We start from the raw sequence: 15,255 nt of genomic DNA on the forward strand, positions 1-15,255 counted from the left end.
AAGGGTCGATGCTTAGATTCCAGGGTTGAGAGCAGGCTCAGGGAGAGGATAGAAATTGGGGTTGGGACCGGGGTAGAGAAACTGAAGACTGGGGACCACAGCTAGGGTGGCCGATGGCAGCTGGGATTGGAAGTCTGTGATAGGTCAGGGGTCAGGTTAGGGGGTGCGGTTAGACATTCTGAGTTCTTGGTTGGGTGGCTCCACAGTGTAGCCACAGTCCAGAGTTCAGGGGGTTAGATGCCATAGCTGGGGGTCCAGGACTGGAGTCCGGGGTCTGGGCCGGTGCTCATTGGGCTCCTGACCTGGCAAGGCTCGCATATAACCAAGGTCAGTGGTCAAGATTGAGTTCAGGGCTGGGGTCAGAGTAAGGGTCAGGGTCGCGGGGGGAGAAGGCTCGGTGTTGTAGATGCAGCCCATTCAGGGGCTGAGTAGGGTCAGAAGTCCAGGGCCAGCTGGCCAGGCCCACATCAGGGTAGGAGTTAGCGTCAGGGGCCCGGAGGTCGGCACTCACTGGGCTCCTGGTCAGGCGGCTCGATGTTGTAGCCATAGCCCAGCAGCGTGCGCACGGCCTGGCAGAGGCTGTCCCGGTTGCTGCGTTTGGTGGCCTCATCCAGCAGGCGGTAGGGCACAAGGCGAGGGTTGCGGCGTGCTGGGATGTCCTGCACCGCACTGTAGCTCCAGCCCTGGGCTACGCGGTCCCGTGCCCATACGTTGTGCCCATTCTCTGCCAGCCGGTCCACCAGCGTCATCTGTGCCGGTGTCAGCCGCACGTGGCTCAGGTCTAGGGGCGCCGGCTTGTACCCGTTGCTCATCATGTACCTGTGTGTGCGGCAGAGCTCGGTGAGAGCAGACCCCTCATCCCCACCTCTGGGCTCTGCACCACGGAGTCCCTGACTTCTGATCCTCGCTCCCAGGCTACTGTGATCCTGAGTTCTGAGTCTGGGGACGCCTAGCGCCCGATCTCTGACATCGGGGTTCCACAGCCCCCCCAAATGAGCTCTGAGATACTTGGCCTCTTAACGCAGGATCCTGTGACTGGCAAGGGCTTTCGCTTCACTGATCTCTCGCCTCTCTGACTCCTGCGTTGTGATTTGGGGAACCTGATCCTCAACCCTAGAACTCTGGCCTCCTCTCACCTCTAACTCTGAGGTTTCTTACCTCTGACCTTGAACCCTATCGCTTCAGATTCCTGGCTTTGGAGTCCTTGACCTCTGAACCCTGGCCTCTACCCCCAGGAGCTGTGATCTCTAACCTACAATTTTAGGGTCCCTTACTTGGGACTCCCAACAACTTCTCACCTCTTTCCATCGACTCCCCCCACCTCTGTCTTGGAGATATTACCACTGTTTCCTCATCTTCCCTGATGCCATGGCAGACCCTGACCTTGGGTCCTGACTCACACCCACTCTCCCTCTGGAACTCTCACCTCTGTGATCCTGATACCTCCCCAGGCCACTCACCACTGACTCCGTAGCCCTGACCCTGGACTCCTGGTCCCATGACCTTCACCCTAACCTATGACCCCTTTGTCTCTGACCTCGGCCTCCCTACAAGACCCCCTCAACCACCCCGCCCTCACCACGTCATCCACAGCCTCCCACGCTACCCCCCAGATGGGACCCGAGCCATCACACTCACGTCTTGGGGAGTTTGGTCTTCTTCAGGTTGTCCTCCGCCTTCTCATCTGCCATGCCCACATGGCAGCCCAGCGCCAGTAGAGTCCTGTGGCACGGGAGACAGGGTCACCCCACACAACCTCCTGGCCCCTGGCCTCTGCTCCCTGGGCCCGGCTCCCCTCCTCCCCTGGCCCCCGCCAGCCCTCTGTATCTCTTGCTCTGGCTTCCTGGGTGTCTGTCCCCATTTCTCTGTCTCAGTCTCTGTCTCTCTGACTCCTGTCTCTCCCTGCTTCCTTGTCTCTGTCTCTTTGACTATGTCCATCTTTTCCTGTCTACTTCTTTCCCTGATTCTGTCTCTCTCTTTCTCTTACTGCTCTGCTCTCTTTATGCCTCTGTCACTTTCTTGCCCTCCGTCAGTCTCTGCCTCACAATCCCCGTCTCTCCTTGCCTTCTTCCTCCCCAGTAGTCAGGCCCAGGCGCCTGCTCCCCAGTACCCTCCTCACTTGAGCGTCTCCCCAGACATCTGCAGGTTGTAATTCCTCTCGGGCTCTGGAAGGCTGTGGAAGTCCAAAAGACACGGGTGCAGCCTCTTATTGTCATCCCGAACCTGAAGAAACCCCAATGTCAACTCCTTGGGGTCTCCTTCCCTCCCCACAGCACACCCAGCCTTTGACCCCTGACCTCCCGCCCTGCCACAGGAAACCCAAGAGTCCCTTCCCCCCCAGCTCATTCCCCCAGCAGCAAATGCAGCCTAACACCCTCAGGCAGCAGGCCGCCCCTCACCAGGCCGTAGGTCCAGCCCTGCTCAATGCGAGTTAGCGCCCAGAGTTCATGGATGTTCTCCGCCAGCTTCTCCCGAATACGCTCCAGATGGGGAGGCAGGACAATCTGGGGGAAAGGTAGGGAATGTTTGGGAGGTCCCTGTGTTCCTTCCAGCCTGCACCATGACCCTTCTTCCCAAGAACATGTACAAGCGAGCCCTGGACAGTCCCAAGAACTTTCCTGCTGTTATAAGCCTGCTCCTCATCACCGGACCCTGACCCCAGGGTTGACACCCAGCTGAGTAAGGTCTTAGAATCACAGAATTAAGGAAACCCTTGCAGGGAAGGAAGTACCTGGACAGTGTCCACGGGGCAGGGCACAAAGTCAGTGTGTGAGAGGCAGCGGCTGGGGCCCACCAAGTGGGGCCCCCGAGGCCCCTCCCGTCGATACTCCTTGATGGGCTCCAGATGAAGTCGCTCTCGAGGGAGCACAGCCTCGTGGCATGGGGCATAGCCAGGTGGAGGGAGGAACTTGAATTCGCCATGGCGGCCACCAAGGAGAAACCGCACCCTGAGAGGGAGAGAGGGGTCACTGGCGGGGCAGATTACAGGGAGAATCTGTGCTCAGTGGGGGTAAGGCAGCAATCCTGGGATCAATGGTAAGTTCCGGGAAAGATCAGTGGGCAGTCATAGAGTCATGGAGGTCATTTAGAGTCAAAAAAGAAAGTATAATGTCAAAGAGAATATCTGATGTCAATGGCAATCATTCGAGAATCAAAAAAGGAAAGTGTGGGGTCATTGGGGAGTTAATGCAGAGTCATGGGAAGGTCCACTGAAGAGACCTTGGCTCAACAAAGTATTTGGGGATATTGGGAGTTTTTTTGGAGACCAAGAATGTCATTTGGAAATATCTGATGTAATAGTGAGATAACCATAATCACCACTGGAGAGCCCTTCACAGAGCTTGGGATCATCAGAAAAAGGCGGAGTTACTGAGAGCTCTTTGAAATAATTGGGGTCATTGAGGGATTATGGTCACTAGAAGATTATGGAGCAACTGGAAGATTACCGAGAGATGTCAGGGTCACTGAAAAGTTGCTAAGAGCAAAAGTCATTAGGAGAGTTCAAGATCATTGGGGGGTCATTAGGAGGGTCGGGGGTCACTGGAAGACAGCCGTCAGATTCTGGAGTCTTTTGGTGGTCATTGGAATGGCGTAGAGTCATTGAGAGAGCCTGACATCACTTGGAAATTAACTGGGAGAATCTGGGACTTTTAGATCATTGTGCAATTTGGGGGACACTTGAAGGTCACAGGAAGGATATGGGGTTGGGAAGAAGCTGAGGTTATTGGAAGGGTCTGGGTCATTGGGAGGACAATGAAGTGTTTGGGACCATGTAGAGGTCACTGGGACCTTCACACAAGGATCTGATCAGTCAGTCCTGAAGGTAGGCTGCCAGATCCTGGCCTTCTAGGAGGCCATGTTGTGATGAGAGAAGATGTCTTGGAATAGTCCCAGGTCTGGGGCTTGGCAAGGGTCAAGGACAAGTACTTACTTGACACCAGCCGAAAAGCTAACAACAGGGAAGAAGAGCCCATCCAGATTGAAGGCCTCAAAGACGCCCTGCACAGGACAGCCATTGATGCGGAAGGAGATGGACGGCACACTGAGGTCCAGGCAGCAGCTGACCACATCCTCCGGGGCCAGGAGGTGCTGCCCTGGGGAAGTCACCGGGCGTGCCACGTGTCCTGCACCAGAGTCACCAGGGAGGGGTCAGAAGTCAGAGGTCCCTAGACCTCATTGGTCAGAGACCATTGGTCTCAAGAGACAAGAAGCAAATATTAGAGGATCCTATGGGATCTATATCTTGGCCACCCTAAGGTCAGGTGTTCCCATGGAGGGCCCTGGAGCTCAGAGATTAGTGAGGAAGTCAAGGTTCCCCTAAGGTTACAATCTTGAGATTAAAGTCCTCCTGGAGTTATAAGAATTCTGGGAACTTTGGGATCAAAAGTCAAAGATCAGGGATCATAAAGTCTGGAAAGTTTTCTAGGATCTCTAGGGCCAGAGATCATACATCTATCTCCTGGGGTCAGAATTCTGGAAGTTATGAGGCAATGGGTTAGGGCCAAGATCCTGGAAGCTTTCAGTCTTAGGAAATAAGGAATAAGGGGTCAAAAGTTGGCCTATTCTGGAGACCAGGATCCCAACAACCCCAAGATGTGTGGTGAGAAACTTGGGAACTGTGGGGTCAATAATCAGGGATGAGAGCCCCCTGGAAGGGTCCAGGTACCTGTCCAGAGATGCAGGCCATCAAAGCCGTAGGAATAGAGGTCATCGCCGACACCATTACTGCCCCAGCCCTCGCCGCCCCCTGGGTAGGGGCTGTAGCCCTCAGTGAGGGCCCAGCCCACCCGCAGGTGGGTGGCCTGAGCCGTCAGGAATGGAGCCACCTCGTCCACCATCACCTCAAAGTACCATTTGCCATACTGTGTGGTGCCCTCCGCTCGGCCCACAAAGATGTTAGGGCGGATGCTGCAGGAGAGACAGGACAGGAGAGGGAGTGAGGGAGAGATGGGGAGCTGAGTCACGTTGTTGCAGGGGTAGAGGTGGGAGAGGGAGAAAGAGAAGGAGCGATATACACAGGAAAAACAGAAGGCAGAGACATAGAGACAGAGAGAAAAAGCAGAGACAAAGACAGAAAGAGACCTCAAAAACCCAAAGAGTAGTGTGCCTGGCTGGCTCAGTCAGTAAAGTGTGCAACTCTTGATCTCAGGGTTTTGAGTTCGAGCGGCACCTGGGGTGTAGCGATTACTTAGAAATAAAATCTTAAAGGGCGCCTAGGTGGCTCAGTGGGTTAAAGCCTCTGCCTTCGGCTCAGGTCATGATCTCAGGGTCCTGGGATTGAGCCCCGCATCAGGCTCTCTGCTCAGCAGGGAGCCTTCTTTCCTTCTCTCTCTCTCTCTGCCTGCCTCTCTGCCTACTTGTGATCTCTCTCCCTCTGTCAAAATGAATAAATAAAATCTTTTTTTTAAAATCTTAAAAAGACAACAACAACAACAACAGAGGGACGTCTAGGTGGCTTAGTTGGTTAAGCATCTGACTCCTGATGTCGGCTCAGGTCATGATCTCAGGGTCATGAGATTGAGCCCTGTGTCAGGCTCTGCGCAAGGCATGGAACGAACCTACTTAAAATTCTCTCTCTGCTCCTCTCCTTCTGCCCCTCCACACCCACTCTTTCTCTCTCTCTCTCAAAAAACAAACCCAGAGATGAGAGAGATGGGTGAAAGACAAAAGAAAAAAAAAAGAAATGGAGGAGAAACAGAGACAGACACAGAGAGAAACAGACAGACAGAGACAAAATGAGCAAACAGAAAAAGAGAGTGAGAGAGGGGAACAGACAGAGGCAGAAATGGAACAGGAAGAGAGGAAAAGAGGAGTGGGAGCCAGAGGATGAGCTGGGGAAAGAGTGGACATCTATGAGACCCAGGTGTCAAGTCCTAGGGCAGGAGGTGTTGGGAGGGACATCCACCTGAATGTGGAGTCTCTGAGTCCAGGAAAGGGTTGAGAGGTTCTGAGATCTGAGGTCAGGGTGAGGTTAGGCTAGCGTCGGAGGTTAGGGACCAGACCTGGTGACATAGTTGATGAGGTTTGTCTGCAGCAGAAGTTCACGGCCAGGGAGCAAGTTCTCAGTAATGAGATCTTGGTTGGAGCGCACGGCCACGCCATTGCACACACACAGGGAACACAGCACATCTAGCACCTGGAAGTCAAGGTCAGAAGTCAGGTGGTGAAAGCACCAAGGCAGGAAATTCACGGAAGGTCTACAGTGGGAAGCCAGAAGTTAAGGATAATGTGCGAAGACAGGAGATGGGGATTTTGACTGTGAGGAGGTGGTGAACACAGGAGATCAGGGCTCAAAGACGAAGATCAAGAATCAAAGAGAAAGGTCAAGGTTGGGGCACACAGGAGCTGGGATGAGGCACTAGCAGCATAAGGAAGGAGAGCCTGGAGTAAGAGCCGAGGGGACAGAGGGAGGAGGGAAAGGGTTGCTTAGCGAGAGCATGGGGGTCAAGAGCAGATTTTAGACCAGCAGGGGCTGACACTTGTGTCTTTGGGGGCCAGCTAGATAATGGACAAAAGTGAGCGGGTGAGAAACTATGCGCCAGGAACAGGTAGGACCTGTGGCGAACTGGAGAGTGTAAACACAGCTATCTAAAGACTACAAAATTAGAAATTTTAAAAAGTATTTCAGAGATCTAAGGAAGCACATCTGTGGCTCCGAGTCCATTTAAGAACTTTAAGTTTGCGACCCTTGTGTTGAGATGGGAGCATGCACAGAGGAGTCCAAGATGGGGGAGGGAAGTGAGGGAAGTGGAGAATTCCAGGGCATGGGGAAAAGTCAGGGTTCAGCGTGCAGGGCTGAGAGGTGAGGATGAGGGGCCAACCTTGTGGTTCCTCCCGTGCTTGTCCAGGAGGGAGATGATGGACTTGATGTGGTTCTCCTGGATGATGTTTAGCACCTCAGGACTCTCAATCAGGACACAGTACAGCACCTCGAGGATCCCTGTGCAGATGGCAGAGTGACAGGTAAGGAGACTGCGGCCTTCCCCTGTCCTAGCCTGTCCCCAGCCCCTGGGTTCTCCTACCAGAGGAGGCCTCCAGCCGATCCAGCTTGCTGACCAGCCAGTCCAGGTTGGTGGAAAAGAGGGCACAGTTGGTACGATTGCCACGGATCAGGGAGGCTGAGGATGGAAAGAGGGGTCAGACCCAATGGGACTGAGAACCTGGGGCCCTTAGGTGAAGTCAGGCCTGGACCCCTTACCCAGGAGTTCATAGAGCAGGTTCACAATCTCTTTCCAGGACTCGGCTGCCTCCTCCCCTGCAAATTCTGCAAAGTGGGCGGCAGTGGTGTAGACATTTAGGCGGTCAATGCAGTTCAGGACCAAGGAGAGCATCCCCTGGGGAGGGGAAAACAGGGTGAGTCACCCTGGGAGTCCCTGGCCCTCCCTTCCTTGCCTTTCTTGGATTGGTAAATTCATTTGACTTCAACAGCCAGTGACTATGTCCTCAGATCTTATGCCCTTATCCACTCCCATTCCCCTCCTCAGCACCCCACATCTGTCCTCGTCCTCTCTGCCACTGTCCCCAACATAATACATCCTTATTAACATCAGGACTGACTTTGTGCTTTTCCTTCCCGAAGTTGTGTTTCCATCCCATCCACTTCCAAGCACCCCACTCGGGTCCTGTGCTGCCCAGCTCACTCTCCACACCAACCATCACAGAGATTTTCTTTGCATTTTACATTTTCATCTTTGTCTTCTTTTATCATGAATTATAACAGACATATAGAAAGGCACATGAAATCTTGCCATTTGCGACAACATGGATGGAACTAGAGCGTATCATGCTTAGCGAAATAAGTCAAGCAGAGAGAGACAACTATCATATGATCTCCCTGATATGAAGAAGTGGTGATGCAACATGGGGGCTTAAGTGGGTAGGAGAAGAATAAATGAAACAAGATGGGATTGGGAGGGAGACAAACCATAAGTGACTCTTAATCCCACAAAATAAACTGAGGGTTGCTGGGGGGAGGGGGTTTGGGAGAAGGGGGTGGGATTATGGACATTGGGGAGGGTATGTGCTTTGGTGAGTGCTGTGAAGTGTGTAAACCTGGTGATTCACAGACCTGTACCCCTGGGGATAAAAATATATGTTTATAAAAAATAAAAAATTAAAAAAAAAACATATACAGTTAGTCCTTGTTATTTGTGTTAGTTAGGTTCTTTAAAGTCACCATGAGGGGTGCCTGGGTGGCTCAGTGGGTTAAGCCTCTGCCTTCGGCTCAGGTCATGGTCTCATGGTCCTGGGATCAAGCCCTGAATCAGGCTCTCTGCTTGGCAGGGAGCCTGCTTCCCCCTCTCTCTCTGCCTGCCTCTCTGCCTACTTGTGATCTCTCTCTCTCTCTCTGTCAAATAAATAAATAAAATCTTAAAAAAAAAATAAAGTTGCCATGAACATGGAGTCAGCAAATACTGAACCAAACAGGGAGTTTCTCTGAGTTACAACATTTTTGTCAAACAGTCAATACATCCTCTTGTTTTATATGTGTGTCTGTTTAAAGACACTGATTTAATACATATTGTTGATTCATTAACATTAAATTCACGGCCAACAGCACTATAACTCATGCCTAAATGAAGCTTATCTAGCATCTATTTTCTCTGTAAGGCACATCTCAGCATCTTGTGCTCAGGAACACTAGGCAGCCCTCCAGAACTACACTTGGAGGCCACTTTAAATGGCAAAATCAACAACAACAAAAAACCACCACAGGGTAGATGGCTGTGACTTCATCTCTCTGATCCATCTGTAGTATGGGAATTACAACCCCCCTTGGGGTTATCAGGAGGATGTCATGCATATAGCACCCTTAGCACATAATAAAGGCTAAATTCTAGGTAGTAATAACCACTAACACTTACATAGCATCTGCTATGTGCTGGCAACAGGCTTCACATATACTAATTCTACTCCATTAGTTTTATTATTGTTACTATTATCATTTCTGGATCAGACTGAGAGTCCCTGGAGGGGAGGAGGGCCAGTCTTTAGCATCTAAGTGAACATGCTCCTCCATCACCCTGTGGAGACATCAGATCTCCAGACCTTTGTCCAGCCCCCTCCTCCCACCGGGCTCGATCCCCCTCACTCAGACCCGGTACTGAACAGAGACCCCCTCCATATATCTTCCCTTTGTGCTCTTGAGACACACGGACCCCCAGCCCCTGACTGCAACCCAGGGCCCTCCCTGCACTGCCCGTCACTGATGCTCAAAGAACCACCTCTGGCCCTGCCCCCACCCCCATGCCCCCACCCCCATGCCCCCCTCTGGTTCGGCCTCCCACAGACACGGGCTTCTGTGTCCCACAGCCTCATCCTCTGACTTCTTCCCAGGCCCGACAGCCTCCACAGGCCTAGCCTCCGCACAGGGCTTCACTTAGGGCTCACTTAGACCCCGCCCCCTGCCCCGGGCCTTCGCCCCGGTTGCCCCGGGCTCTCACAGGCACTGCCCCTGCACTGCCAAAGCCCTGCCCCTCCCTCAAGGCTCCGCCCATCAACAAATATTCCCCGCCCTTCCTCAACACTCCCTCCCACCCACTACCACCATCACCATCACATTTCCCCCGCTACCTCAGACCCGCCTCGCAGACTCTCAGACCACTACGTACTCCACCTCCTATACGGTCCCTCAGACTCCGCACTGCCCAGGGCCGCGGCCCCGCCCCTCCCACAGGCTCCGCCCCCCTGTCCACGAACCCCGCCCCCTGTCGCAGCCTCACCTCCTCCTGGAAGAGGCTCTGGCGGTTCCGCAGGCTGCGCAGCTTGCTCTGCTTCTCCTCGTGCTGCAGCTCCTCGGAGGGCGGCTCGAAGTAGCCGATGAGGTCCTGCAGGCTCAGGATGACACCCTCGATGGGCAGCGCTGTGCCCGCTGGTGGCCCTGAGCCCCGCGGCTTCCCGCTGAAGCTGTCCAGGCCCCTGTGGGGACCGCGCACTTGTCAGCAAAGCGCCCCGAGCGCTCTTATGTGGCTCTCTCATGAGTCCTACCCCAGGCCCCCAAAGAACTCTCATGGACACACCTGTTTTACAGTGGGGGAGACTGAGACTGACATTGGCCTGAGGTCACACAGTGGCCAAGGACATAGCTAGGACGGGGACTCATGCCTGTGTAAGCCAGGGGGTCGTGGAAGCAGGTGTCAGGCTAGGGAGCTCCAGGACCAAGGGTCTGGGTGTCAGGGGTGACCAGGGCTGTGAGGTCAAAGTCATGGTTTTCAAGGTCAGATTAGGGGCCAAGTGTATAGAGGTCAGAGGCTTAAAGGTTAGGGATCCTGTGTATGACCACCGAGAGCCTGGGGGTCAAGGTGGGGCCTGAGTGAAGGTGGGGGCAGAGTGGGCAGGTGGCTCACTTGATGAACTGGTTGTACAGGCCGGCAGTGCTGTAAATCATGCGGGCGGCCTGGGACTCCTCCTGCTGGCAGCGGGTCAGTGACAATGCATCATCCATGTGGCCTTCCTGGTGCAGCATGGCCTGGCAGTGGGAGGGCAGAGAGGTCAGGCCTGGGCCGGGCCACCAAGGGCAATGCCTCCAGAACTCCATCCAGACTCTAGCCCCAGAGCTGCCCCTGTCCTCCAGGGACAGACTCTCTGCCAGACAGACTCTCTATCCCCCTTTACCTGACTCTTCTTCCATTCTATTTGTTCCCCTCTCTCTGCCTCTCCTGTCTCTGTCTCTCCTTTCTCTCTGTCTCTATCCCCCTTTGAATCCGTGTTTGCCTCTCTCTCTCTCTGACTCTATCTTACCTATCTCCAGGCCAGACGCTCCCCACCCGTGCCAACTACTGACTTCACATCCTTCCACCAGAAGGCTCTAATGGCACCCCTAACTTAACACGTCCCAGACTGAGTGCCTGACCACCTTTCTGTAAGATGAGACCACCTCGGCTTCCAGCTTTCAGCTGAGCCAACCTCCCCAGGACCTCACCCAGTCCCCTGGATGCAAATACTGCCAGTGTTGATGGTTCCCACAGTCCCCCCTCAGGCCAGGCCCGTCTCTACACCCTCCCAGCAGATAACCAACTACAACCCCCATTTTTTGCAGACAGGTGTTTCCCTACTCTTCCGACTCATTCACTCTTTATCGAGGGGTTCTGTTCTAGACACTGGATCTCTGTCATCCTGAGCTGACACTTGACTCTCTCCGACTCAGTTAATGGCACTTCCGACCTTCCAGCTGCTCAGGGCAAAAATCATGGTCTCATCCTCAACCCTTTTCCCTCCCACCTCAATAACCAGTCTGTCAGAAAATCCTGTTGGCTCCACCCTTCGCAATATAACCAGAATCTGCCACCTTCCCCACTCCACAGTCCCCATCGTGGTCCTGCCACTGTTTTGTCCCACCTGACCATGGCAGCAGTCACCCCCTGGGCTCCCACTCCAGCTCTGCTCCCCACCCCCTCCCCATCTATTCCCACAAGCAGCTGAGGAACCCCATGAACCTCAGGTCACCTTGCTGGTCTGCTTAAAACTCTCTTGGGGCTCCATCTCACTAAGAGTAAAAGCTAGGACCCTGCCCATGGCCCACTAGGCCCCATGTGATCTGCTCACATCTCCTCTCTGTCATTATCTTCCAAGACTTGTCCCTCAATCTCTGTGCTCCTGCCAAACTGGATCTTCTTTCTGGTATTGCAACAAACCAATCTCAGTCCAACCTCAGGGCCTTTGCACATGATGTGCCTTCTATCCAGAGCAGCTGTGTACTTCATTAAGGACAGTTTATTCACTATGTCTCAGTATTGGGAGGGCAGGAGACAGGTCTGTATAGCTTTCCTACTTTTCCATATACACATCCAAAACAACTGGGGTATTCAGTAACTTGCCGAAAATTGTTCTTGGTCTGTTTGTCACTGGCTCTCTCTCTGTATGTCTCTCTCTGTCTTTTCCATCTCTCCTCTCTTTGTCTTTCTCTGTTTTTCTGTTTCCATGTCTTTTTAAAGACTTATTTATTTGAGAGAGAGAGAGAGAGAGCATGCACACAAAGAGGAAGGGAAGCAGACTCCCTGCTGAGCAGGGAGCCCAACACAGGGCTTGATCCCAGGACCCTGGGGTCATGACCTGAGTCGAAGGCAGGGACTTCAGTGACTGAACCACTCAGGAGCCCCTGTTTCCATGTCTTTTTGTCTCTGCCTTTCTCTGTCTCTGCATCTCTCTCTCTCTCTGACTCTCTCCCCCTCTGTCTATCCCTTTCTTCCTTCCTGTCTCTCTCAATCTCAGTTTCTCTCTCAGTACTGCCCTTAACTTCCCAAAGGCACAGGCACAACTACCCCCACAGTCCCATTCCCACCCCTGCCGGCACCCCCACGCTTTCCCCTCGCCAGGCACCCACCTTCTTCTTGAGCACACCAAGCCGCAGGGCCTTGGGGTCTGGGGCGGCATAGGTGAGCCACAGGCCTGAGGCCACGTGCTGCACGAAGCACAGTGACTCCCCATACTTGATCTCGGGGGGACCCATGCCATCCACATCCCGCTTGGGGGCCATATCCAGCTTCTCCTGCAGGGGCAGGGCACAGAGGTCAGCCTCCTCTGCCTGTGTATTTAATCGGGAAGCCATGTCCCAGAGAGCCTGCAGAATGGGGGCTGGGGCTGGATTCGGGCTCCAAGTGAGGGAGGGCACCCTGACCCCCACCGACCTTGGAGATGCGGAAGCAGAAGGAGGTGGCCTTGGTGTGGGCCTTGCTGGCATCAACCACCACCAGGCCCTGGTCCTCGGTGAGCGCCAGGTACCGCCCAGTGGTAACGTGCCGGATACGGAGCGGCTGGCCCCAGCGCAGGTGGCTCCCACTCCAGCTGCGAAGGGTGAAGGCACCGAGGGTCGGAGGACTGCCCAGTGCTCCCATGGACACCACCACCTTGGTTCAAACCTCATCAAGCCCCCAGACTTCTTCTGGGGGGCTGCTCCCCACATTTTTACTGGGGACCCCCGATCTCTCCCTCAGGAATGCCCACCTTCCCCTAAGGCCTTTTCCTCTAGGATTCAAGGACCCTGAAAGCCCTCATCACCTTCTTGGGCTCCCCAGATTTTCCCTCACAAGTCTCCAGTTTCTTTCTTAGATCTTCCTTCAAGATTCTCTCTCTCCTCCCAGGCCCCCACCAAGAGCTCTCACCCCCAAACCCCCCACCTGATTCTCAGCGGCTCCAGTCTCCAGAGGGAGCGGGCGTGGGTGCACACAGCTCCCCCCTCATAGTGGACAAGTCTGGGGACACGAGAGAAAGTGAGGTCAGGGGTTCAGTCACCAGCCTCCCCAAAATGTGATCCCCAACCCTGCTCACAGGGTGCTATCCCCCCAACCTGCCTCACTGCTCCCCACTCCTGCCCCAACACCCCAGGGCCTCTTGTCCCCATCCCAGACCTGCGCTGGTCCTCACTGTCAGCAGGGGAAATGGTCAGACATTCATCCATGTGTCCGTGATAAAGGCGGAGGACATGGCCCCCAGTTACATAGCCTGGAGAGGAGCAAGGGAAAGAGGTCATCAAGGGGCTGGAGCCCTGGAGAGGCTCAGGAGCCAAAGACGAGTCCAGGGGTCCTGCTTTTCCCCTGTGGGAGGCTGGGGCTGAGTTTGGGGGGTCTGCAGTTGGAGATCTGAGTTTTGGGATCCAAAGTGGCAGTCTGAAATTTGGGCTAAGTTCGAGGACTGAAGTGGGGGTATGAGATTAGGGCCCAAGGTGGGGGATGTAATTTTGGGAGTCTGAGTATACAGGGCTGAGGGTGGGGGGGGGGGGGGGGGCGGGAGGGGGGGGGGGGGTGAGGTTGGGGGGGGGGGGGGGTGGGGGGGGGGGGGGGGGGGGGGGGGGGGTTGTGAATCTGAGTTTGGATTTTTGAGGTTGGAGTCAGGGGTTTGAGTCTAATGTTCCCCGATACTAGACTCTGAGTTCCAAGCCTTGATTTGGGGTCTGTGGTTAGAGGTGCAATGGTTGGGTCTCAGGCTAGAGTCTGGACTTGGGAGTGTTGATTTTGGAGGTGTGAGGCTTGTATCTGAGCTTTGGGGTCTGAAGTTAGATCTGGGCTTTGGAGTCAGAAGCTGGTATATTTGAGATTAAGGCCAGAAGTTTCAGTGGTTTAATTCTCAGCTTGGGTGTGAGGTGTGGGTGTGAGAGTTGGGGGTCAAAGTTTTGGGGTCATGCTGTGGGGTCCTAGCATAAGGGTCTGAATTTGGAAGATTTAGGTACCTGAGGTTAAAACTTGGAGGTCTGAGGTCAGTTGGCCGAGGTTTGGGATCTGACTTGGGTATCTGAGTTTAAATTTGGGAGTCTGAGTGTGGGAGCTGATCTGGGAGCTGATGGAGACACAGGTTTCCATCTGTGTTTGTTATGTGAGGCTTGGGCATCTGAGGGACAAGCTCCATATGTAATATTTTCAGCTTTGGATTTGAGTGTAAGGGTCTGAGTGACCCCCAGGACGTGGTTTGGCATGTGAGATTTGGGGTCTGGATTCAAGTGTCTGACACTGAGTTTGGGGTTTGGGGTCTGAGCTCCAAGGTTCTGGATTTGGGGTCAGCTGGATGTCTAAAGTGGAGATCTCAGTTTGGGGTCTGAGGTTCCAAGGCTCAGTAGGGACATGTTTGGGGGCAGATGAGAGGTCTGTTTTGGGGGTCTCAGTTTAGAGGCAGGAGGCCTGGGACCCTCACCTTCTTCGCAGCCAGAGCAGATGGGGTTCATATTCCACAGTGTCTGCATGAAGGAGGCATCGACCTGGAGCTCCCCGCTGGCCGTGGACAGGTGCTAGGGGCAGCCAGGATGTGGCGGTCAGAGACGATGGCGGGGTGAGCAATAGTTCCAGAGTCAGAGGCCACAAACCAAAGGCAGAAGCCGGGAAAGCAGCAGACAGGAGACAAAATCAGAGATCACACATCAGGAAACCAAGATCCAACGGGAGACACGGGACACCAAAGGCCGGAAGTGGATGCCAGAAGTCAGGAAGCTCGAAAGTGGGGGCCAGAGAGCCAGCAAAAGGAGGCTGAGGAGGTGGGCGGGGCGGTCCCGGGCCCCACCCCCCGGGGGGCAGCAGTACCTGGGCTGGGGGTGGACTGCTCACCAGGTAGCGCTCTGAGGAGACACTAACAAGGATGAGGTCATCCCCCACGCGGACCTTCTCTCCTTCCGACCTCTGCTTGGAGGCCGGATGCATCGTCCACCAACAGGCCTCTCCTGTGGAGCAGGCCCCACTGTCAGAATGAGGGCTACCCAGAACGCCCCTCCCCGAGGGCTTCCCAGCCACGGAGCCTCCTGGCCCTCTGTCCCGAATTCTCCTGTCATCTCCG

At 54.4% G+C, this 15,255-nt stretch overlaps 1 protein-coding gene across 1 annotated transcript in view; it reads right to left on the reverse strand.

Moving 5' to 3' along the window:
- Positions 1–15,255, reverse strand: part of RYR1 (ryanodine receptor 1) — a 108,392-nt gene that overhangs the window by 85,434 nt on the left and 7,703 nt on the right. The window contains exons 7-25 of the mRNA XM_059382868.1: positions 15,030–15,142; positions 14,623–14,716; positions 13,347–13,440; positions 13,116–13,190; positions 12,627–12,783; positions 12,323–12,487; positions 10,347–10,468; positions 9,723–9,918; positions 7,199–7,334; positions 7,023–7,118; positions 6,822–6,940; positions 6,003–6,136; positions 4,667–4,908; positions 3,932–4,124; positions 2,732–2,948; positions 2,400–2,504; positions 2,120–2,223; positions 1,639–1,722; positions 512–819 (exon numbers count right to left, since the gene is read on the reverse strand). Coding sequence (XP_059238851.1) covers positions 512–819; positions 1,639–1,722; positions 2,120–2,223; positions 2,400–2,504; positions 2,732–2,948; positions 3,932–4,124; positions 4,667–4,908; positions 6,003–6,136; positions 6,822–6,940; positions 7,023–7,118; positions 7,199–7,334; positions 9,723–9,918; positions 10,347–10,468; positions 12,323–12,487; positions 12,627–12,783; positions 13,116–13,190; positions 13,347–13,440; positions 14,623–14,716; positions 15,030–15,142 — 2,754 coding nt within the window. The remainder of the gene's footprint in view (positions 1–511; positions 820–1,638; positions 1,723–2,119; positions 2,224–2,399; positions 2,505–2,731; positions 2,949–3,931; positions 4,125–4,666; positions 4,909–6,002; positions 6,137–6,821; positions 6,941–7,022; positions 7,119–7,198; positions 7,335–9,722; positions 9,919–10,346; positions 10,469–12,322; positions 12,488–12,626; positions 12,784–13,115; positions 13,191–13,346; positions 13,441–14,622; positions 14,717–15,029; positions 15,143–15,255) is intronic.

This window comes from Mustela nigripes, chromosome 17 (genome assembly GCF_022355385.1).
Source record: "Mustela nigripes isolate SB6536 chromosome 17, MUSNIG.SB6536, whole genome shotgun sequence".
In the NCBI taxonomy this organism is placed as follows: Eukaryota; Metazoa; Chordata; class Mammalia; order Carnivora; family Mustelidae; genus Mustela; species Mustela nigripes.